General features: G+C 44.3%; 1 protein-coding gene across 6 annotated transcripts in view; it reads right to left on the bottom strand.

Moving 5' to 3' along the window:
• Positions 1–24902, bottom strand: part of LOC121443237 (kinesin-like protein KIF13A) — a 177286-nt gene that overhangs the window by 83389 nt on the left and 68995 nt on the right. For 5 of the 6 annotated variants that reach the window (XM_041644916.1, XM_041644919.1, XM_041644920.1 and 2 more), the window contains exons 3-4: positions 22978–22990; positions 7624–7684 (exon numbers count right to left, since the gene is read on the bottom strand). In XM_041644916.1, coding sequence (XP_041500850.1) covers positions 7624–7684; positions 22978–22990 — 74 coding nt within the window. The remainder of the gene's footprint in view (positions 1–7623; positions 7685–22977; positions 22991–24902) is intronic. The other variant, XM_041644922.1, reaches the window with a different exon arrangement.

Raw genomic sequence — 24902 nt, 5'->3', positions numbered from 1 at the left:
CACTGCTTTCTGAACCTTGACTCATTAAAAAAAAAAAAAAAAAAAAAAAAAAGAGCAGCTGTTTACGCTGCATGGTGGGAACCAGGGAATTCAAACCCTGCCCGGGCAGCTCTCATAAAAGATGCAGTATCCCCACCCTGAATGTTTCCCAATTACAGTTTACAGTTTACACTCAAGCAGAATGGAGGGCTGTTTTTCTACGGGAAAGTCTACAGGGAAGTTCAGAAGTCCTGTGGGAAACAGGAGGTTCTGTGAGTATTTGTTCCCAATCCAGACGGGCAGAGCAAAGCCACAACACTGTCAAACCCAAGAGGCCTGTGACTTCTTAGCAGAACCAGTGCCAGGGAGGAGGTGTCTCTGGAGACGTCAGCTTCACATGCCTGGCGTGGTGAGTCCACAGGGCATGCCACGTCTGACCTCACTGTTAATAAGCATGACAGCGATGCCAAGTTCCTTCAGGGTTTATAATCGGACCTCCTATAACCCATGTGGACAAGTTATAAAACACAGGCATGCCCAGTGAAACCTGTAACACAATGTGAGAGCAGTAACAGGAGCCACTGTGTGGGATTTCTGCAAGCAGTCACGGTCTGAGTCACCCAACACTGAGTCACGTATATGATACAGATCTCTGAAAAGCCAACACCACCAGGTCTCCACATGTGGGCACCCCCTGACCCCTTGGGAACAGCAGCAATGGCCTCCCAGTCACCGTGCAAGGATCCTAGGCAGCTGTCTTTACATAGCAGGGTCCTGACGGCAAAGCTCTAAAGGAGAGAACTGGCAACAAAGGGAAGGCAGCTAGGTCCTGGGTCTGCACCTGCCCACTGAATAGGACAGGACAGAACACGATGGGCGGGGGCCTAGAAAAGAGGAGAATGGAAAGAGAGGGTCTGACCCATGGTGTTTATAACCCACATTTAAAAAGGCAGACACATAGATACATCATAGTCAACAAAACTCTCAAGCGGGGCACAGCACACTTAACACATAAACAGAATCTCCTTCGACATGGAAGACCACCTAAGACTGGAACAACCATGCTAAAGCTGAGATCTTCAATGTCCCCAAAGGCCCACAAGTTAAAGATTGTGGTCCATGGTAGTACTAGTGGGAAATGGTCTTTAGGGTGTAAGAATCTAAAGGGGGGTCCTTGAGTTATCAGGGAATGTGTGAAGAGGATTTGGAATCCCAGTGTGTCCCTCTTTACTTCTTGGCCTTGAAGTAAGAGGTTTCTTCCACCTTATAGTTCTGTCATTATACATGGTCTTCCTCAGTTCCAAAGCATGAGGCCTCTAAAGCCTGGGCCTCAGGTTCCCTATGGCTACAGAAGCTAACCAATACAAACACAACCCAAAATCGAATTCCTTTCACAAGCCCCTTCATTTCTCTGTCTTTTTTCTCTTTGGAGCAGGAGTTGGGGGAGCTTGGCTATGTATTTTAAGTGGCAATTCCTGGGCCTCGTTCTTTACGAAGGTAATTTCCCTTCTGCACAGGGCTGACAGCCACCGTCATTGTGATGAGTCTGGACTTGGCAGGGGCCCAGTTCCAAATCAAGGCACCTGGATGGTGCAGGAACAGACAGGTCTGTGCTTACACACCTCAAAGGGAGAAAAGGGCCTTATTTGGATAAGGTTGAAGCAAATTTCTTCCTCAGAGGCCTTTGGCATGTGGACTTCAGCTTACAAAATTTCTCACATTCAGAGACTTCAGGCCATACTTAAGTTAAATGAACCCAAACTACAGTACAGATAAAGGAACAAAGACCTTAAGGCTCGACTTGGAGGTGCAACATTTAATTCTTAATCAACTTCAGGATTGGTAAAGGTAACTCGAGAAACTGGGCCACGAGCTAAAAGTAAACCACAGGCCACTTTCCACGGTGGCTTCCAAGTGCTATCAGCATTGCCGTCTGGGGAAGTGTCACTAGTACTGAGCAGGGAGTGACTTACTCCGACAATGTTTCCACTCCGGGGACACTGCTAGGGGTGAGCATGAGCTGGGCAACTTTTTTGCTGCTGGATAAAGTGGCTGACTCACAGGGGAGGGGGCAAGAAAACTCCTCCCCGGGCACCAGTGCCGAGGATGAGAAAAGAAAACAGAGTCGGGCTCAGCTGGGAAGCCTGACTCCGCACCAGCCGCTGCTGACAGAGAAGCGTGGGTCGGCTTTGAAAGCATTTTACGACAGCTCTCTCTAACAAGGTAGCAGACTCGGGCCTACCCTCACTTCTAGAACTCAGGGCTCCGGTATTCATAGCTCTTGGAGGGGGGCATATTCAAACAAAGCTCGACCAAGCACATGGGCTCAGGACTTTGGACAACACTTGCCTGGAGGGAGGATGCAATTACTACTAGCTCTCCCGGCTAGGCTCCACACCAGGACTTAACAAATCCCCTCTAGGACAGATAAGAAGTAACCAGGACAGGAGTTGAATCCTCAAGTCATCACTAGCATGCATCACTGGTTCTGACTCAGTCTACACTGGCCATTGCTTTCGCCTCTGAAAGGCAGTAAGAACCTTCCCCAACCTCGATCTCCTCATCTGCGAAAATGCTGACAGCAGTATTTCCTATCTAATGGTATGTTCTTGTTATTGCATCTCCTCCCGCACATAAAAGGCTCAGCACCAGGCCAGGAATGCAGCATGTGGATTGTAATCACAGTTACTGCTATCTGCCCCTCCAAATACAGCTAAGTTAAACAGTGCTCTCGGGTGCCAGCAAATGCTCTAAGGAATAGATGTGGTCAGAAAGGGGAGAGCATGAAATGGGGTGGGGTAGGATTAAAAAGGACATCTGGAGACAGGGCTGCAGCTCAGTCAACACAGGGCATGTCTGGTGTGCACAAAGTCCTGGGTCCCAGCACCAGTACAGGCTACCCCTATCGTGTCCTGGGTCCCAGCACTGGTACAGGCTACCCTTGTCACGTCCTGGTCCCAGCACCAGTACAGGCTACCCCTGTCGTGGCGGTGTGTGGTTATCATTCCACTTGATAGCACTTGGAGGAAAGAACGAGATGATTATAAGTTCAAGGTCATCCTCAGCTTCAAACACAGTCAGCCCAAGATACACAAGACCCTGTCCCAAAATGAAAAAGGGAGCTGGGGAGTGGGGTAGGCATTAGATGTAAGAAAAAAAAAACACAGGCATAATAAATATATATGCTCTATGTGTAAATATGCATATGTATCTACTTTTTAAAAGTTCATAAAGTTAACTCGTTTGTTTACATTTGGGGCATCTTTACCAACTAAATATTCCTGACTTGAACTGCATGTATCTGTTCTTGGGATCCACAAACATCAATTACCTGATCCTCCCGAGCCTCCACCAGGTGAGGTATGTTTTGTAAAGGTCAGTGGTATTGGCTTCCAAGCTGGTTTATATCTTTGTGATTATATACTTTAATTAAAACAAACGCAAGAGTTTCTGGGCCACTGAGATAGCTCAGTGGATAAAAGGTGCCTGCTGCCAAGCCTGCAACCTAAGACCCACGTGGTGGAAGGAGTAGGTTGATCTAGCAAGCTGTCCTCTGAACTATTCTCCCTCTCTCCCTCTGTGTGTGTACACATGTGCACACAAACGTGTGTGTCTATCTCTCTCTGTCTCTCTCAATGACAAATATAATGAAAAATCAGAAAGAGTTGCTGATCTGAAGAAAACTTTAGAGGCTCAGGCACGACGTGACGAAGGCAAGCCACTAAGAGAATGGCCATGTGCGTAAGACAATTTATAAAGCACTGTAAGAAAGAAATAAAACCTGGATAGAGTTTGTGCTCAGGGTTTTTATTTGGTTAGGGGCTTTCGGGACAGTAGATATCACGTCCAATACATGTCTACTCTAAGGATGCTTAAACCGCCAATCATTAGTACTTCTGATGAGCACACAAAGAACTTTTGCAGCTTTACATAATGGCTAACAATTATCAGTTATTTTCTGGATGCACAGAATTTGCTGGGACTCTAAATTCATCCTCTGATTCATGATAGTGAAAGACTGTTATGACTGCCTGCCATTTGAGGCCATGAAGCCTGACTCCAGGAGCCTGTGCCTTCTCCAAGTAGTTACTAGGAGAATACTTCAATGGTCAAATACTTAGGCCTAAATATGTTAAGACAAATTAATGTTGTGCCATTCTGCTGACAATTTGGTTCTAATTGGGCAAACACTGGTTTCTAGAATATTAATTTTGGTGGACACCGTCGCTGTCATCTTACTATTCTTGCTTTCCTTAAGCAATGTGAAATTAATCATTCCGACCTCTGAGCACATAAACCCCCATGACAGGCACAGAATCAAACGTGGCCAACCAGCCTGCAGCTCAGCCCTCGCCCTGAAGGTGCTCTTCTATCCTCGCACAGCAAGAACAGAGTGAGTAGGCTGGGAGTCAGCTGGACATCTTTCCTTCCAGGTTGTGGAGTATCAACAAATGCCCAAGAACACATGGCTTCAGCAAATTTGAGCAACATGCCATATGGCAAGAGAGATTACATAATTTCTAGGCCAACGTTCAGAATCTCGCAGGCAAAGGAATGTTATCCACACTGACTCCCACCTATACCACCACCAGACTGCTATTCTTTCTTTCCTTTAAAAAATATGGTTTTTTTAATTTATGTGTTATGTGTCTGTGTGTGCCACATGTGTGCTGGTGCCTGTAGAAGCCAGAAGAGACATCAGATCCCTTGGGGTCACAAGAGACTATGAGCCACCTGCATGGGTGCTGGGAACCTAACTCATGTCTCCTGGAGGAGCAGAAAATATTCTTAACCCCTGAGCCACATCTCCAGCCCCCAGACTGCTTCTCATATCTGCAGTAAGATTTAAAGGTAAGCAGGCAGGATATAAACAACAGAGCTGTTGGAAGTCACTTATCTACTGACAGGGTTCACTTTAGGAAATTATATTTTTAATGTATTGATTCCTTATCAAGAAGGTCTTAATTACCATTAGCAGGATGTAATCATTTACTAAGATGGTTCGAATTTATCTCTATTGATGCTAACACAGTCACTTTACACTCTTCATGAGATTTATGTGTGGTTGCATGCTGGGGTTGGGTTAGAGACGGATTTACGCAGAGAGGCCGTGCTAGAGGTCTCTAACTCTGCAGCCCGTTTGCTTGTCTGCCTTTCTTTTTCCCACTTAGTCCCACCACAGAGACTTGTGCTTCTGACTCAAAAATACCCGCCAAACATTATTATACCAATCCAATCAAGAGGGTAAAAGGAGGAAGAGCTCCTTCAAGGGCACAATGCCTCAAAGCACACTTCCACGCAATGCAAAAAGCTGAACAAACCAGTCTTTGATTTGCCTCTGAGCCGCCAGCACAGCTGTGCCTCCCGCACAAAATAGCTGATTCAGCTTGATGGGAGGCATAGCCGCAGCTCCTCCTTTACCTCATCCTGTCCACAGATGAGGAATAAGGTTATCTTTATCTCACCAAAGCCTAGCAGCTTCTAGCAAAGCCAGGTGCCTTAAATCCCAGCCCAGAGCATTTCCTTGCCCACATACTGATGCTAGCCACTGCGACCCACCCAAGCCCTGAAGTGCCATTATCAATTCCAGGGAACTTAAAGAGTTTCAGGTTGGAAAGCCAGAGGGTAGAGCATCCTGTATTAGCTTTCAATAAACAGCAAAACTTCATTGAGGATTTAATGTTCGGACATAGCACATGACGCTTGAGGGTCCTGGCATCTCTGGCTTGCTCAGCCCATGAATCTACCAACCCCCACTCAGCCTGCCAGACCCCAGTTTTGAGAGCCGCTTTGAGAGCCCCGACTCAGTCTCAATGAGGCCATTATTCATGGAGCCTGACAAATAGGTTGGTTTCAGGAAATCTGGGCTTCCCTCTCTCCATGTCCCTTATTTCTCACCAGAGAAAGAATGCTTCCCTCTTAATGTCTCTATTCGCAGTTAAGAGTTGCTGTTTCTTTTAAGTGAAGAAAACAGAAATCAAGTTAGTACAGAAACCAAAAACCTCATCTACACAACCTACTTATTTTTTACGCAGATTCTGTGTAACAGTCAAACACCAGAGACAACAGCAACCACGAATTTTACTTTTTGCTAAGAGTGTCATAGTGGTTGTGTAATAATGATGGTATCTACAGAATAAGAAAAATCTACTCCTTACCCCAGTGTCGTAAAGAAGCAGTGTTCTGTGAATCAAGAGGCCTTATTTCAAGGTGAACCGGAACATAGCATTTGAAATGATCATGTAACCGAAAAGCGCATCAATGTTAGGCGATCAGCACACTAAAAATCATTTTTATCTTTTTATAATTCTGACCACAGGGTTTATCAGATCCTAAATTCCACAGATATTTTCTCATCTGGATCCAATGAAGTTGTACGTGGCTGAAAAGGGAGTTTGTGGGCCCTGAGCACTATATCGCAAGAGGTTACACAGAGTGGTATCTGCAGGCAGCAATGAAGACGCGCACTGAGATGCTGAGGGATGCAGATGGGAGGACCACAGACTCCTCTTCACATCGTCTTAAGCAGCCTGTGCCAACAGCTTCATGTTTCATCCCGTTGATCTCTACTTCCTAGCTTGGCTTTGCGAATTTCCTGTCATCACTGCTCTGTTACACGTGTTGCTCAGGCCCCATGTCCAGCACCATCCCTGTAAAAACCCCCAGTAGAGCATCCTTTACGGGGACCTTCCGTCAGTCAGCACTTAAGGTCCCCAGTTAACCTGTACCACCTGGCATAGGTTCACAGGAGCTGCCACTTCCACTTTATAGGAAGCAGGATGAAGTATAGAGAAATTAAACACTTATCCCAAGGAGCCAAAGCAGATCCCATATCTGACCTCAAGGTCCGTGAACTTGCCTTGGTACCATGACACTTCATGACTGGGTACCTTCTACATTCCTCTTTGAACTGATGCTTAACTTATCTTTTTCTTTTTTTCAAATTAACAAGTAAAACTGATATTTATGGCGTTACATACACATTTTAATATAGGCATACATTTTGGACTAGTTAAATCAGGTGACCTAACATACGCCTAACCTCAATACTTACAAAAGGAAAAATGATATTTTTATTTTTCGTTTTTATCTATATACAATTATATGCTAATTTTTAATACCATCTCTGTATCTCCCTTAGAAACTATAGCCATTCCATGTTGTCTTGCCTCAGGTTTTCTAAACCAGTTAAAACTGGTAAAGTTTAGGCTTGACCTGGGAGTTTCTCTGAGGATAACGACATCCTTAGAAGGGGAACAACTAGAAACCTAAAGAGGTTTTGAAATTTTGGTGGTGGGGGGGGGGGCAGTCAGAGTCTTGCTACACAACACTGCCTGGCCTAATACTAGCTATCCAGCTCAGCCTTGACCTGGCCTTGAACTTGGGGCAGTCCTCCTGCCTCAGCCTTCTCTGTGCTGAGGTCACAGGGGCACACCATCACACACACTCCTCTATTGGGGTTTCCACACATGGTCTAAGGCTGCTTATCCAGAACGTGGCAGAGTCAGATCACCAACTTTCCAAACACACCCACCAGAATGAGAGAGCGGGTGTGGGACACATGGAGAAACAAACCTCCTGCATAATAAGAGAAAACAGACAGAATGCAGGAGGCCAGGGACCCAAACGGAACAGCCGACTTACCAGCGTATTTTGTTGTGTTTGATTCATCCATGGACCAAAAGCAATAATCAAAGGCAAACACCTAAACAAAAGAACAAAATATTAAGCTTAATAGTTAGCTCCAGAGAGGTAAAGAGACTCAGTGGAGATGAGAGGCAGCTAGTGAAACAGCAGGGTCTGGGGGCAACTTCCCTATAGTAACGAACTCACACGGAAGATACTATTTATCCACAATTCTAACAGACAAACATATTAACCAGGTGGTTTATTTTTTTTTAAAGTATATTTAATAAGAATTCCCTTCCTTCCTCCAAGCCTAGTAGTGTGCATGGAATCTTTTAAATTGGCTCTCCCCTACCTTCTCAAGTCATGGTATACAGGTAGATTTTTACCTACACCAGTTCCTTCCCCTAGCTGTGTACGCTTCATCTCTAGCACAGGGAAGGTCGCTCCTCTTCACAACCTGGGATTCCCCTTTTCCTCACTGTGTCTCAACACGCAATCCCTGGCTGAGCATGGCTGGTAACTCAACCATCTGCTCCTGTAGGCACTAACCCTCCATACAGCTACCGAGTGCTGACTCCTACCTAGCTGCTGTCTTTCCACACAGACACCACTACCTGCCCTCAGCCATTACTGCCAAATGCACAGAAAATAATTCCCAGACTGTGTTCCAAGGAACACGAGTTCCAAGGGATGGTCCACGTAAGACGATGAAATCATACTGAAAACTGCACACACGGACAGCACTGTGTCCGATTCCCAGGGTAAAAGCTTTTGAAAGTCCTCCAGTAAAGAGCCATTTACACGGCCAGCCTTCTCGACTTTTGGAATTTATTTCTGGGGAACACTCAAACAGCTTTAGCTTCAAAGTCATAGCTCTTGGAGATGGCTCCATGGCCTCTTTCTGGAGCTGCACATGTGGCTTTTCACCTGCACAGGGATCCCCAACATTCCAAGGGAGAAGCACTGAGCAACTCAGCCTGGCAGTCCAGACCAGACACCACTAGCTCTTTGCCAGTTACTTGCCCTGTCCCCTCCCGCCCCAGTGCAGTGTGCCCTCTTGGAATGACTATTCTCATTTTCTTCATTTCTGCCCTTCAAAATGCTTCATACTGAAGGTCCAGCTTAATGCATTTTCCTCCAGAAAAGACTGCTTGGTTACACCCAAAGGACATATACATACAAACATATATATATATATATATATATATATATATATACACATACATACATACATCTACCCATCCACCCACCCATCCATCCATCCATCCATCCATACATACATACATATATACATACATACAATCTCACAACACTGCTTGATCCTTTTCTCTGCTCCTATTCCAATTTTTTTCTATTATCTACTAATCATGATACAGGTTTGCCCAACCTTTTGATATAGTGACATGCCTCTGTCCTCAACAAATGTGTCAGGTTGAATTCACAGCCACCCTGGCAGGCATAAGCCTGAAGGCTGCAGGCTGAACATTTAGGTGGATGATCTGTGGATGTCTTAGCTCCATCCACTGGTACCCTAAGTTCCTTGAAGGCAGGAGCTAAAGCTAATTCATCTTTGAAGCCTGCAGTATTTATATTCTTTGCCTTGGAATTATTTATCGGATGATTGATGGCATTGAAACTCTGCAAGGAAGCAGGTAGTTTTTATATAGTAAAAGACTTAGATGGGCTGGAGAGATGACTCAGTAGATTGATTGCTCATTTTGCAAGCATGAGGACCCGAGTTCAAATTTCCAAAACCCATGTAAAAAGTTGGATGTGGTCACGTGAACCTGAAACCCCAGCAATTCAGAGGGAATTTCTGTGCTACAGTCTAGCTCCAGGTTCAGCGAAAGACCATCTCAAAGGAGTAAGGGAGAGTGATGAGCCACAACTCTCGTGGTTATATTGACCCCCCTCCTCCCTCTCTCCGTATTGCTCTTTCCCGCCTCCTTCTCTCAAACATACTCATAAAACAAAAGTAAAAGGTTAACTTATGCTTACAACAGTTTCACCACTACACACAGATTCAGGCATATACAAAACACATAACTTAAACCACTGACTCCAGATTCAAATTTGATACTGACAGACCCACAAAAACCAGCTTTCAAATGAACAGCTATGAGGCAATGGTTTCAGCCAGCAAAATAAAGAATGTTTACTGCCTGCCTGTGAGAGTTCCTTCAATGACTTAAAAGATCACACGGGCATAATCCAGCTAACTTTCAGCCTCTGGGCAGGACTGAACTTCAGCACTGCTCTCAAGAGATCTGTGTTCTTTTAAAACATTTCCACAAATGGAGATTCTATGATCTGCCCCCCACTTTCTTTCTATGAAATCATATAACACTTGCCTCTCCCCCTCGGGCATCTGCCTTGTTTTCCACCTAAGCCAAGGCTCCATCCTGACTGTAAATGGTCAGGAGGGGCTATTTTCCAATTTGTAAATGTCTTTACTGGTATCCTCTGGACAACAATGAGTCTCTTTAGTAGTTCCTAGATAGTGTGGCAGTCACAGGCATCTCTGTCAGACGTTTAATAATTTGCCATCTTGCATACTGAGGCTATCAATCTACCGGTCTCCATATGCACAGCCACTGTTTGAGATAAAATGAGATCTAGCCCAAGCTGGAAGTGCACCTGCTGGTTACAATCACTGCCCACTCCAACAGCTAATTATTTGAAACTATTTCTTCAAATTTTCGGTATTTCCCATTTAAAGTCTAGACAAGTATGAAAATGCTACCATGAGAGAGAGCACGAGCAAGGAACTCAGGACTGCGAGGGGTACACCCACACACTGAGACAATGGGGATGTTCTATCGGGAACTCACCAAGGCCAGCTGGCCTGGGTCTGAAAAAGCCTGGGGTAAAACCAGACTCGCTAAACATAACGGACAATGAGGACTACTGAGTACTCAAGAATAATGGCAATGGGTTTTTGATCCTACTGCATGTACTTGCTTTGTGGGAGCCTAGGCAGTTTGGATGCTCACCTTACTAGACCTGGATGGAGATGGGGGTTCCTTGGACTTCCCACAGGGCAGGGAACCCTGATTGCTCTTTGGGCTGACGAGGGAGGGGGACTTGATTGGGAGAGGGGGAGGGAAATGGGAGGCGGTGGCAGGGAAGAGACAGAAATCTTTAATAAATAAATAAATTTAAAAAAAAGGAGAAGAAAATGCTACCATGGACAAAGGGGCTCTGGAAGCATTGCAAGATACAGGGGTCCTTTGCCTGCCAAACCTTTAGCTGTGCAAGCTCCTGAATTTCACAGCTGTTGGTCCTAGGCACTTTAGGATAGTGATCCCTCAAGCCAATTATGGAGTGTAGGCTTTTATTTTAGTAAACATTTATCAGGAAGAAGTCTGAAGTCTGATTCATTTCACTGAAACGCAAAGACGTGATATAACAGACTAGAGAAGTGTTTCATTTTAGGACTTACTCGCGTCGTCAGAGCACCTCAGTGTCTTGTAATTACTCATTAAGAAGTCGCGTGGCTCCTAACTGCAAAGTGGGGGATGGAAAACACGGAGAGCCTGGATGCAGCTGAGCGCTTACATAAAGATGGAAGCTGGGTGTGGCAGCTTACACCTGCAGTCCCAGCACCTGGAGGCTGAGGCAAGAGGGCTGCCATTAAGTCTGAGGCCAGCCTGGGCTACACAGTAAGTTCTGGGTCAGCCTGGGATACCAAGTGATAGCCTCAACAACAAACAAACAGCCTTCTAGTTCATCACTGCCAAGAGACACCAATCACTTCACATCTTCCCAATTAGAAAAAGAGCCAAATGCACAGATATTCTCATCACTGGTAAAATTAGAAAGCCATTGTTTTCCAGCAAAATCCCACTTTCCCCTAGTTCCCCATGTGCAAAACTCACGCCAGCACTGAATTCCTCGCAGCCTGCTGTGCATCTGCTCCAGCTCCATTGGGCCCTTAAAAAAGTCAGCTCTGCATTTTTGTGAACCACCGAGCATCTAGCAAAGCTGCTACGGCTGTTTTTAATAAGACCAACTCATTGAGTGACAGATATCCTGAAGGAAGGAGGGTCCAGAATTTATGAGCAGCATGCTGTACAAACGCCCTGCTTGTTGAGAGCTGTGATCTCTGATGGCATTTCAGCAAAATTCAATTGTGGTTTAAAAAAAAAAAAACTGAAAGAAGCATCCTGCATATTCTGAGGAGGAGCAGAAGGCATCAGCATTCTAAGAAATGTGGTCTGCAACCAGTTTTCTAACCCTAAAACACATGAGCCAGATATGGTGGAGGCCTGTCATTCCAGCACTTGGGAGGCTGAGGAAGGGAGGTCAAGAATGAGGCTGGCCAGCCTGGGCTACTCAGAGAGACCCCAGTTCATCAAAGTAATAAAAGCCAAATGTGAAGGCACTTCAACCATATAGGGTCTATGGACAGTCTTACTTTTTTCATTCCTTCCACCTACTTTTTTTATTTTCTGTGTATGACTATTTTGCCTACAAGGTGCACCATGTGCCTGCAGTACCCATCGAGACTTGAAGAGGGCCTCAGATTCCCGTGGAATCGGAATTACAGGCAGGAGAGAGTTGTGTGATGTAGGTGCTGGGAACTGATCTCAGAACCTGGATCTTCTGCTTTTAGCGCTGAGCCATGACTCCGGTGGCTCTGTGACCTTCTCTGGTCCTGTCTAGTTTTGTCCCTTCACTGAAGCCTCCGGCCATAATATGTTTACTTCAGGAAGCAATCAGGAAGACCAGCAGCCACTCTCAGGTTGAGTCTCAAATACCTGTCAGTTATATTTTCTGTCCTGTAGTTGCTTAAATCTAGTTAAACATATCAGACAACCTGGCATAGGAGTGCACTCCTGAAACCCCAGGACTTGAGGATGAGGCAAGTGGGCCAAGCCCAGCGTCACCTTTGGAACACAGGGCCCCATCCATTCATTTCCAAAAACAACAAAATGGAAAATAATTATTCTGGACATTTTCACATATTGTTTAAAAAATAATTTTAGTTTGCTTTTCATCCCTTTCCCAGGTGGAAAATGATTAATCTAAGGTGTATTATGACACAATATTATATTTTACATGGAGAAAAACTTGGAAAGCAAGTATCCATCTTTGCAACCTGAATCAAAGCCTGCTTCCATTTACCTTTAACTCTGTCAATGCTATCTTAAATGCCACTCCTTTTATGAAAACTTTATTGAGGATGCTTCATTTAAAATTTTCTTAATATATCATCATCATCAATATGAAGTGTGTGTGTGTGTGTGTGTGTGTGTGTGTGTGTGTGTGTGTGTGTGCAGGCCCATGTACTATCTAGCATGCATGTGGAGGCCAGAGAACACCCAGTGGGGACCAGTGATCTCATTCTCCCTTTGCCTGGGTCCAGAATTACACTCACATTACCAGGCCTGGCAGCAAGCACGTTTGCCCCTGGAGTCTTCGGGAGCCTAGAAACACCTCTAACTACTTTGAACTCCACGCCTGCCTAATCACACGCTGTGCATGTGTAGACACGTACCTCCATTCATCTATGGTTCCCTTTGTTCTGCTATATTATTCACCATTAAGAGGTCAAGGGCTTTGTTCCTGTGCTTTATGATTCATCAAATAAAAAGACTCTGAAAATGCGCATTTTAGTCTAGAGCAGCTGCTTGATGAATGTGCCTGGCTAGTTCTATGTCAACTTGACACAAACTGGAGTCATGGAGAGGAGGGAACTTCAATCGAGAAAATGCCTCCAGAAGATCAGGCTGTAGGCAAGCCTGTAAGGGCATTTGCTTAAGTAGTGACTGAGGGCCCACTGTGGGTGCCACCATCCCTGGGCTAGTGGTCCTGGGTTCTATAAGAAAGCAGGCTGAGCAAGCCACAAAGAGCAAATCAGTAAGCAGCATCTGTCCAAGGCCTCTGCATCACTCCAGACGCCAGGTTCCTGCCCCACTTGGGTTCCTGTACTGACTTTCTTCATTGACGGACTGACTATGTTGATATGGAAGTGTAAGCCAAATAAACCCTTTCCTCCCCAACTTACTTTTGGTCATGGTGTTTCATCACAGCAACAGAAACCCTGATGAAGACAGTGAGTTATCTCTTATCTGAACAAGCTTATGAATCTGTATTTTTACATGTATTTTCACATGTCATTATATCACAAATTCTAGTTGGTCTTAATAATAACAATCCAGAGTCAGATATAAGAGGTTAATTCTGAAGATCAGAGAAGCAGAGTGGCCAGTCACTAGAGAGATCTTTTACCTCTACCAATGTTCAGACTAAAGGGGTGATCCTGTCCTCAGACTGCATCTCCAGCCTGCATCTGTCTCCATCAACCCTCAGACTACCCTGAGCGCCTGTCTCCTCCCACCTTATATTCCTCCCTCTACCCAGCCACATCACTCCTGTCTCCACCTCCCTAATGCTGAGATTAAAGGTATGTGATCCTTAGTGCTGGGATCACCTTTGTGTGAGCTCTGTTTCTTTCTCTTTTAGACAGGTCAATCTCAGGTAGTCAGTGTGGCCTTGAACTAACAGAGATCCCTCTGCCTCCGACTCCTGGGATTAAAGGTGTGTGCCACACTCCCTGGCCACTAGTGGCTTAGCTTTGCACTCTGACTTTCAGGCGAGCTTTATTTTTTAAAACATCAACAAAATATCACAACATATAATAGCACGGATCAGCGAGGGCAAACCCTTCAGTAACACAGAGAGTGAAGATCTATATTCACTTCAATTACAGGAAGACAATACGCAGCATTTTTAAAAGGTTCATGCAAAAAGGGTTGCTGCAGCTCTATACAGAAAACACTAGTGCAGGACACATGACTTCCTAGTTCCCGAATCTGAAGTTCTGAGTGCTTAAGAAGCCTGCGCCATGTGGAGCTGCTCTGCTCTGTATGAGCGCATGGGTCTCTCTCCTCCACCCTGACTTCATCATCTCTCAGCTCCCATCTGTACACCCAGCTTCCATGGTCCATCCTGCCCAATCTCCTATCTACACCCACAATCGCTCTGCAAACCTCTAATTCTCCAGGTGTAGGATTATGGGCTTGCCAGGGTCCTATTTGGTTTTCTTTAAAAGAAAAAAAAAACTTTAAAGCTTTGCAAGATGACAGTATGAAGACGTTTCTGGAATGCCCTCATTCACTGCCTGGTGTTATGAGAACTGAGTCACACTAGATTAGGAAGGATCGACATTTCATCTCATGTGGATGCCATTCAGTGCCTCTCTCACTTCCCTCAGAATTATAATAAAACAGCTAGCTAGCACTATGTGTAACAAACATATGCCAGTTATTATTGTTATTATTATCATCATTATTATTTTAAGCTAAACCTCACTTAGAAGTCTCGGACTGGAACTGCATGGGAAGCCTGTTTGACCCCAGCACTGTCCTCACGGCTGCTGTTTGTAGAAGTCACTGGATCAACCACAAACTTCAGCCTGTGTCTGAACACAGCTGCCACCGCCCAGGGAGATGAGCACCAGAGACACCAGCCTTACTAGCCAGGTCTGTTGACAGACCTCCCTTCCTGTTTAAAAGTCTGTCAAGTCTTTGTTGCCTTTTCATGGTGTAATTAATCATTTCCTTCATATGCGCTCCTAAGTACACACCAAATGATATCTTGGGTTGCACAGTCAACGGTGTCTGACTGAAGATTCCAAGCAGCTAACAGCAGCTGGGAAACACCCACAAGAAGTAAGGCCTTGTCCCCAAGCCAGGGACCTCATCATCCAACACAGGAGGAAACAATGCTCTGCAAAGTCCCAAAGACAGGGACTCAACGCTCTAGGAGGGGTGATGGCAAGGGTCTTTTCAGGAACACATCCATATTGTCATTCAACTCAGAAGAAAGTTTGAAAACTAGTTCTCCCAAATCCTGTGCGGACGCTTCAACAGCAGCCTAGGGCTTCCACTGGACACTGGTGTGTGTAAACCAGTGGTGCACACTCAATGAAGCATGTGGCCAATGCCAGCTCTTTCGAATACTTAGTTCAGGCCACGTTGACACCTTTATCATCACTCCCAACACAAGTCCACTGGCTGCAGAGGGACGGAGAAGATGTGTTACATCCTCGGTGAGTGGGTGCTTTTTTATTAGTCTTCCCATGCCCTGATTAAACTTCTTCAAGGGTACACTCAGAACTGCACTGTGGGTATTTCTAAAAACAGGGTATTTCTTTAAGAAACACCAGTGAAAGTCCCAAGCATCTGAGCTTGCAGATACAGCCCACCCACCATCTCGACAAATGGCCACTGCCTGCCACGAAAGAAAGAATAAAATTCGCCCTGACAGGGAAGGTCAGGCTGCCAATGAACTTGCATGACAGCAGGACGTCAAGATCCAGACACCAGGACAGAAGTTTAACTAGGAAAGAAACCAGGCCAAGCAAAGACCAGGTGCTTGTGACCACCATGTCACTATGAAGCTATGTGTTTGTGCAGAGCAGAGCAGTCCAACAAGAAGGCAATGGGAACCACATATGTGATTCAAACTGTTTTCATGACATACTTATAAGCAAAAGGAAGACAAAATTGGTTTAGTGACATGTTTTAAGTTAACCTAGTATATCCTACATATTTGTGTGCTTCATTTTTTCATTTACCCTTGTATTAAGCCTTAGAAAACTGCTATGTATTTTACACTTACTACTCAGCTCAAGTCAGAACACCCACATAGTACATGCCTAATAGCCTGACCCAAAACTTTGTTCTCAGAAAAAGGGAAGACGTACCACAGACCCCAAGACCAGACTGAACAAAACCAAGTCTCAGATGGCAGAGTTGTGCGTGGTTCCCTTCCTTCCCGAGAAACGTGAATAAAGTCAGCTTCGGGTGTTTATAGCGTACGTCTGTTTTTGGAGACAGGCTAGCTTCAAACTCTGGATCCCCTGCTGTGGCCCTCAGTACTGGCATTACACACATATACCACCAAACCTGAATGTCTTTAAACAATGGATAGGAGCATAGCTCACTGCTTAAGTGTCTGCCTACCATGTATGAAAGCCCTGAGGTTGAGCATCTACAGTTTTTTTAAAAAATGAAAATAAACTTAATTCACAAGGTTGAGATAGTAAAATAAATCATGCAGTAAACTATAAGATATTGTGCTCATAAATTTACAGTGAGCAAATTGACTAAAAAGAGAGACATCTAAATAAGATGATTGGCAGATATTTTTATTTCTTCCCAATGCCTCCTTCTTATTAACTTGCTCAATAAAACACAACAGATAAAACAACCTTTCTTTTCCATGTGTACCAGTGCTAGCCAAAATCCAGTTTACCAGAAGACAGCTCAACCAATAAGCAACTGCAATAGTACCTCTGCACTACAACAGACACACTTCTCAGGCTCTGGTGCTCACACAACAAAGGCTCTTTCTTCTTCTGAATCTACAGACATATAAACCAGTGTCTCCATGTTGGTCTAAAGGGCCATTGTTCTGGAGGGACACAGACCTCGTTCCCATAAGCACTGCAGAGCGTTCATCAGGTCAAAGGATTAACAGGCAGGTAGGCGGGCAGTATCTAAGATGAATGCTTCTTCATTCAGAACTTAAAAAATCTGACACTTACCAGACAGAGAAATCCAAAATATTAGGGACATAGCAATCTATGTTTGGTGTGTGTATGTGTGTCACTCTCTGTCAAGGTTCTGTCCATCAGCAAGGGAGGCATAACTTTCTCCAACTGACTTGCCTGTCAAACATCCCTTGCTTCACTGAGTAGTTTGTCTGAGCTGTGGTTACTGTCTTGAGGAACCATTGTCTTTTTTTTTAACCGGCATATAGTTTCGCCTACTCCAGAACATCATGGATTAATAGCAGACTCTTAGAGCATCGAGCCTTTTCAGGTTGGTTTCTTATACTTATTAATATGCACTGGAGGCTCCACAGTGACTTTTTGTGCGTGGATAGTTCATTTCTCTTTTATCTTTGAACAATACTGCATCAAGAGCCCGTACCGGGATTCATTACCCATTCTCCTGCAGGAGGTCGTCGTTGCTTTCGCATTTGGCCATCATGAATCAAGCTGCCATAAACACCTGTGCGCAGTAGACCCAAAATTTTGGTTGTCTGGGTAAACAGCTAGAAGCTTGATCACTAGGGTCATGTGGTAAGAATATAATTAGGTTTATCAGGAGTTGTGGGCTGTTTTTCAGAACATCTGGACCATCTGCCTCGTTTTGCCAGCAATAGCAAAGGTCCTGCTGCTCCACGGACTTCATTTTGGTTTTATCAGACTTGGTGATTTTAGGCATCCTATAGGTGTGCCTTGGCATGTCACTGCTGTTTTCATGTTAATTCTCTAAGGACACGACAGGGATTTACTGACTTACTTCCATCCATCCATCCATCCATCCATCCATTCGATATCCCTACATCTTCTTTAGGGAAATGTCTACTCAGATGTTTTTATCCATTTTTAAATTGACTTTTCAAATTTTTTTAATCCATTTTTAAACTATTTTTTTATTTTTCTTTCTTTTTTATGTTGAGTTTTAAGCAAAAGTGATTTGGATACAAATCATTTATTGGGTATTTTCTAAACATTTGTCCCAGTATACAGCTTTTCTTTTTATGTAACATTGTCACCGGCAATGCCACATTTGTTTGTAGTAAAAGACCCGTCTTTTTCTCTTGTGCTTTCATCACCGAGCCGCGGCCCCTCCTCCCTGTCATCGTCTGAAAGCATTCCCGTTGTGCATTTTACAGCGCGGCCTGCGTCCATTTGGAATGAGTTTCCCTGAAGAATGGAAGACCGGAGTTTACTTTTTAAAAAATGTGGATCTTCCATTGTTTCCACATCCTTTGTCTCGTTAGCATCTTGCTGTATTCTTATCTACTAACTTATCTTCCAGTTCTTTAAGCCTCTATTTTCAGTTTGATGTAAGCTGCTATAGAATCCTAACACTAAATTTCCAGTTTAGGTTTTGGACATTTCAGACTGAGAATTTTTAGTGGGTTATTGGTTTCTTGAGTTATATAACATCCATTTCTTGCTATCATTTTTCTTTTTCTTTTCTTTCTTTTTTTTTGTTTTTTTTTTTTTTGTTTTTCGAGACAGGGTTTCTCTGTGGTTTTGGAGCTTGTCCTGGAACTAGCTCTTGTAGGCCAGGCTGGTCTCGAACTCACAGAGATCCACCTGCCTCTGCCTCCCGAGTGCTGGGATTAAAGGCGTGTGCCACCACCGCCCGGCTTTGCTATCATTTTTCAATCTGATTTTTTTTTTTAAATCTCCTTAGACATAAGTGCATTTAAAGTTTGGGCCTGACAATTTGATATCAGAAGCACTCATAGGTCTTTTATTTCTGCTGGTTCTTATTATCTTGTGTGTAGTTTATCTCTGAATGTGCGCTTCACTTTGTGCAGCTATGGATGGAACCCGGGACCTGTGCGCACTTGGTGAGCGCCCTGCCACAGAGATGCGTTGGACTCTATGTTCTTTGTGGTGGCTGTGGGATCCTTAAAGACAGGAACTTCATCTGCTTCCTCCTGTAGTTTCTAGGCACTGAATTCTGGGATTGCTTCCACATGACTTCAGTCCGTGAGATTTCCGGGATCACGCAGTGACCTGGAGTGCGACGTGTTTAATTATTGATTTCTGTTAGTCCATTTGTTTCTGAGACAGGTCAGAGTCTCACCATGAAGTTCTGGCTGGTCTGGATTGGCTATGTGGACAAGGGTAGCCCTGAATTGGGGCGATCCTCCTGCCTCTGTCTCCTGAGTGCTGGCATCATAGGCTCTTGTTTTACCTAACTCCAAGTCTCACTTGGTTGCCTACGTTGACCTGCCTCAGCCTCCTGAGTGTTGGCATTACAGGAAAGTGCCACCACACTGTAACACAATGGCTTAGATCGGACAGTAATCCATCTGGGGGCTGATTTGTTTTTGGTACTGTCGTGTGTCCCCCAAAGACTGCTCTCAACCCTCTGTGCTGACTACAGTACATGGAGTTTAGCAAGGACTTCAGTTCTGGCTTTATGTGAATGAGCTGTAGACAGAAGTTTCTATCCTGCCTGGTCCCATAGCCATTCAGTCCCAAAGAAACACACAGAAGCTTATATTAAGTACAAACTGTTTGGCCTCTTAGCTCAGGCTTACTTTCAACTAGCTCTTGTAACTTAAATTAACCCATAATTCTTTATGTGTTTAGCCGTGTGGCTTGGCACCTTTTCTTAGTGAGACATTCTCATCATGCTTCTGCAAATGGAGACCGCGTATTGGTTTCCTGGCTGCCTAGACCCAAATAATCATACAGAAACTATATTAATTATGACACTGTTTGGCCAATGACTCAAGCATATTCCTGGTTAGCTCTTATATTCTAAATTAACCCATTTCTATTAATCTATGTATCACCATGAGGTTGTGGCCTACAGGTAAGATTCCAGCATCTTTCTCCTTTGGCAGCTGCATGGCATCTCCTTGACTCTACCTACTCTCTCTCTTTATCTCTATTCAGACTTCCTGCCTGGCTTTACTCTGCTAAGCCATTGGTCAAAACAACTTTATTTATTAACCAATAAAAGCAACACATATACAGAAGGACTTCCCACATCAGCTTCCTCTGCCTTTTCTCTTTCCAGAATTCTCCTATACTTCCTACCTGGCTACTGGCCAATTAGCATTTTATTAAACCAATACAAGTAACAGATCTTAACAGCACACAAGAGCATTCTTGCATAGCAATGAGCCCCTATACCTTGTCCTGCCCCATAAGGCTGCCAGTACCTTGCTCTCTTCAAAGCTGTTTCCACTTGAGTGCTGCACGTGAAACATTGGGATTTGTCTCTCTAAATTTCCAGGGTCCTTTCAGAACTTCATCTAGTAATCCCTCACTAACCCTAATGTACATCCAGTTTCTTTAAGCACAGGCTTAAAGAACTATAATCACATTTATGTATCTGTGTTTGTATGTATGTGGGAGGGTACATGGATGCCTGGGCATATGGAGGAGTCCACTCTCTCCTCCCACCACATTGGTGGGTCCTGGGTCTTGAACTTAGGTCAGCATCCTAAGCATAGGCTTAAAGTGTTTTCAGTTGAACTTAATGGAGAAAGTGATACTGATTCCCTGGTGTGTCATTTCTGACTTAAAGGTCAGAATGGGAATGTGTATCCTATGATCTTCAGACATTTGGCTCCCATGACCCCAGAACAACAGATTTCATAGTGCACACATACACAGCCCACCACCATCACAATGCTAAGACTAAGCATGCTTCATGGACGAGTTGCTCCTACTTAAAATATTAGCTAAAATCACCCCATCTGTCCTGAACTCTCCAATCACTGAGGCCTAAATCTCAGTCTAAGAAAGCATTATAAAAGCAACTTTGGTTTTCCTGCTTGTTTTTAATATACACATGCCCTAAATCAACTTCTGTGTCTTTAATATATTTTACTCTATTTTATCAGTTATTTGGTTTCAAGACAATGTTTAGGCTTCCCAAATGTACCTCATAGAGTAGATGTCAGCTATTAAGTATTTTAAAAAACATATTAAACATACTTTGAAATACTTTTAAATATTTAAAAGTATATCTATGTTTGTTTCCAGTTTTTCGAGACAGGGTTTCTCTGTGTAGTCCTGACTGTCCTAGAACTCACTCTGTAGACCAGGCTGGCCTCAAACTCACAGAGATCCACCTGCTTCTGCCTCCCAGTGCTGGGATTAAAGGCGTGCGCCACCACTGCCCAACTCACACTGGCTTCTTTGTGGAAAACAAAGTTAGTTTATTACCAGAATGAGACTATATGCCTTGAAACCTCTGGGAGCAAAGAAAACAGACAAGCTAAGGGAGCATATATCCTCCAGGGGCAGCAAACTTTCAAGGCTATGAATTTTAGGGATCACAGTCACCCCAGGGAGGACTGCCATGATTCTCCAGATCTGACCATGATGGCTGGCCCAGCTCACTCCAGAAACATCAGCTACTTCCTCTTTCTTAAGACATTGCCTATTATTTATTCAATGCATGCCTTCCTTGCTGGAGTTCAAACTCTCAGTGCCAAAAACAACATGAATGATGCCTTCAATAAATGTAAAGCATGAAATAACATTTTATCAGTTTTCCATAATCCAGAGCTATATTAAGTGTCTTCTCCATAGCCCCAGGTCTATGAAGTAAGCCTTTCTCGTCTCTCTTCCACGCGCGCACGTGTCCTAGATTCTGACCGTATGAGAAAGTGTCTGCCCTAAACCTACCTTAGGTAGCATGGCTGTAATCAGTGACATCAGCCAGGGCTGCTCAAAATTTCTGGTGGCTCGTAGAACTGAATGCCTCTCTAACACTCAGCAACATGTTCCCTGGTGCTGACACCGGCCTTCACTTATTCATGGGCTGTCACTCAAATGCCCACTCCATTTACTCTTGAACTTTTGGGGATTCCACCAGTAAACATGCTATCAAAAGTTGGCCAAGGTGGCAGAACAGCCCCAACTAGCAGTCACTGTGACCAGCTAAGAATCTGACAGAGCACAGAGCATTAGCACGGGGATGGCTCATCTCTATCTGAATGTGTGGAAAACCTTTCGATTCTTCTTGGCAAAACAGAAGACAGTCTGTCTGTCTGAGCAAGTTACCAAGTTTCAACCCGGAAGACCCATTTTTATTTTTCTGCTTTCTCGAATGGCCATTGTCTTAGTTATTGCTGTGGTAAAACACCATGACCAAAAACAACAAGGGAGGAAAAGATTTATTTCAGCTTATACCTTGAGTCTATCATCTAGGGAGGTCAGGGCATGAGAACCTGGAAGCAGGAGCTGATACAGAAGCCATGGAGGGGTGCTGCTTACTGACTTGCTCCTCATGGCTTGCTCCGCCTGCTTTCCTATAGAACCCAGGACCACCAGCCCAGGGATGGCACCACCTGCAAAGGCTGGGCCCTTCCACATCAATTACTAATTAAGAAAATGTCCCACTGATTTGTCTACAGGTTAGTCTTATGGGGGGCATTTTATCAATTGGGAGTCCCTCTTCCCAAATGACTCTCGCTTGTATCAGGTTGACATAAAAGTAGCCAGCACAGCCATGCCAACCACCTCAGATCGCCCACTCTCAGCCTATGAACCAGCACCTGCTGCTGCTTTTTGGTAAGCTCCCTTTTGATGCCAACAGGACAGAACCAATCCCTGACAGGCAGGTCGAGAGATTCAAGCATCTTCCAAGGATGCAGCAATGGGTGAGTGCACTCTGCAGAGGAAGTATTGGCTGCTCTTACATCAGCACCAACACAAACTCTTGACCCAGGCTTACAGCTTAAGTTAGAAAGTTAGTCTTATTTCCTAGGTGGCCAGGGATTAGCCATGGGCTCCTGTGATGAGTTAGGATCCTAAGTGCACACCAAGTCAGTTCTGATGCCCACTTCCACGCCAGTACTTACCTTGGGAGGCTTTCTTCGTGACGCAAAGAAAAAAATTCAATAGCGGAGATACAGAAGGTTGTCAACACAATGGCCACATCAGAGGGAAACAATGAAAGAGAAAAAGAAAAGAAAAAACAAAAACAAATTCAGCAACTTTGTAATGGGATCTGAAAAATCACATGTCACTAACTGCCTACAGCAATAACCTCTGGTGGCTCAGAATCTTCGCACATAAAACAATCATCTCCTATGCTCTATTGGGATGGACCTAGACATTCACTGAGAGATGTCTTTAATGATTCTAAGGAAGGGTAGCGAAAGAATGAAATCCTGTAACCATTACCGGTAAATTCTTTTAAACCAGTTTTACACGTAAATTTTCTTCCTAGCTCCCACCTTAGTTCTCCGAGACAGGGTTTTATGTAACCCAGGCTGGCCTTAAATTGGGAATGACAAGGGATGACCTTGAACTTCTGATCCTCTTGTCTCTACCACCTGAGTGCTAGAAGTATAGGCAGGTATCACTACAGCTGATTTCCGTTGTGCTGGGGATCAAACTTGGGGCTTCAAGCTTGACAGGCAAGCACTCTACCCCCTGAGCTCCATCTACAGCCAAACCACCGTGAACACACCCAGTCTCATCCAGTAACTGAGCAAGATGTCCAACCTTATATTTAAATTTTTCTAGGTCAGTGTGGAAATGCCTATCTATTTTCCATTGTTAGGCACATAAAGTATAATATATATATGAAGTTTCAGATTTCAAAAACACGATTCTAGATGACAAGTTTTCTTCTGCTGAGAACTTTTCCCTAAGTGGAGACTGTGTGGACTCATCTGCTCTGTGCATGGAGAACAAGAATGAGAGCTTCTGCCCCATTTGATGAGGCCGCTTGTTTCACCCACTTTATTATTATTTTTTAAAGTTCTTTAAAACACCCATTTATTTGACAAAGGAAAGTCACTTGGGTTATGTTAGGCAGTCACATGAAACAGCATATGCCAAGTTAATAAAATACAGTTGTCCCTGAGCGTCCACGGGGATAGATCCTCAACTCCATGGCTGCTCAATTACCTTACATAAAAGGGTACAGTGCTTGCATATGACCTATACACATCTTCCTATCGACTTAAACCATCTCTAGATGTGCTACGTAAATAGGTGTCGCACGAGATTGCTAAGGGAATAATCTAAGTGTCTACACAGTTGGTACAGGCACATTTTTCCCCTGAATTTTTTATGATCTGTAGACAGTGAATCTGAAGGTGTAGAACCTATTGAGGGCCAACCACACATTTCTCATTTTGGCTATGGTGAACCAATTAACCTAGTGAGGTGAGCCAGGAACCTCACGGGGCCCTCCAGAGTCATCACAGTGTGATTGGACTCTACAGTCCCACAATGCTCATGGCTAGCCACGAAACAGTGTGTTGGTTTGTAGCCAGTGGTACCTAGCTAGCCAAAAATACCCTTCTCCTTTCTTCACTAACATTCCAACAGTGGTTTTGTTTTTTAATGTCTTTTGGAAAAACCAACCCCGTATCGGCCTTTTAGGTGCTTTGAAAAGGGCATTCCTGCCATTGAACCCAATCTGTATAAGAGCAGTAAGTGCTCCAACTGCTGAGCCAGCACTCCAGGCCCTGCTGGCTTTTCGTTTGCCTGGTTTTATTTTTTTTGAACTGGTCTTGCTGTGTACTACAGGCTAGCCTTGAATTCTGCCACCTCTGCCTTTCCAGTTCCTGGATTACAGACATGTACCACCGTACTTGGCTTCATAAGCGTCCCTTTAATTGTTTGTTCTTCCTGTAAACAAGCCAAGATCTTGGGCTCGGTAAGGCTTGCCTCCTTGACTGATATCTGTCAGCTCTTTCCCTGGTGCTGAAGCTACACTGACCACCTGCCAAGGCATCATTGTCAACCCTCATGTCAACCTGGCTGCTCT

The sequence above is a fragment of the Microtus oregoni genome, unplaced genomic scaffold, assembly GCF_018167655.1.
Source record: "Microtus oregoni isolate MIOR12 unplaced genomic scaffold, Mior012 000103F_ref0000194, whole genome shotgun sequence".
Classification (NCBI taxonomy): Eukaryota; Metazoa; Chordata; class Mammalia; order Rodentia; family Cricetidae; genus Microtus; species Microtus oregoni.
This window is presented reverse-complemented; position numbering and strand designations above follow the sequence as displayed.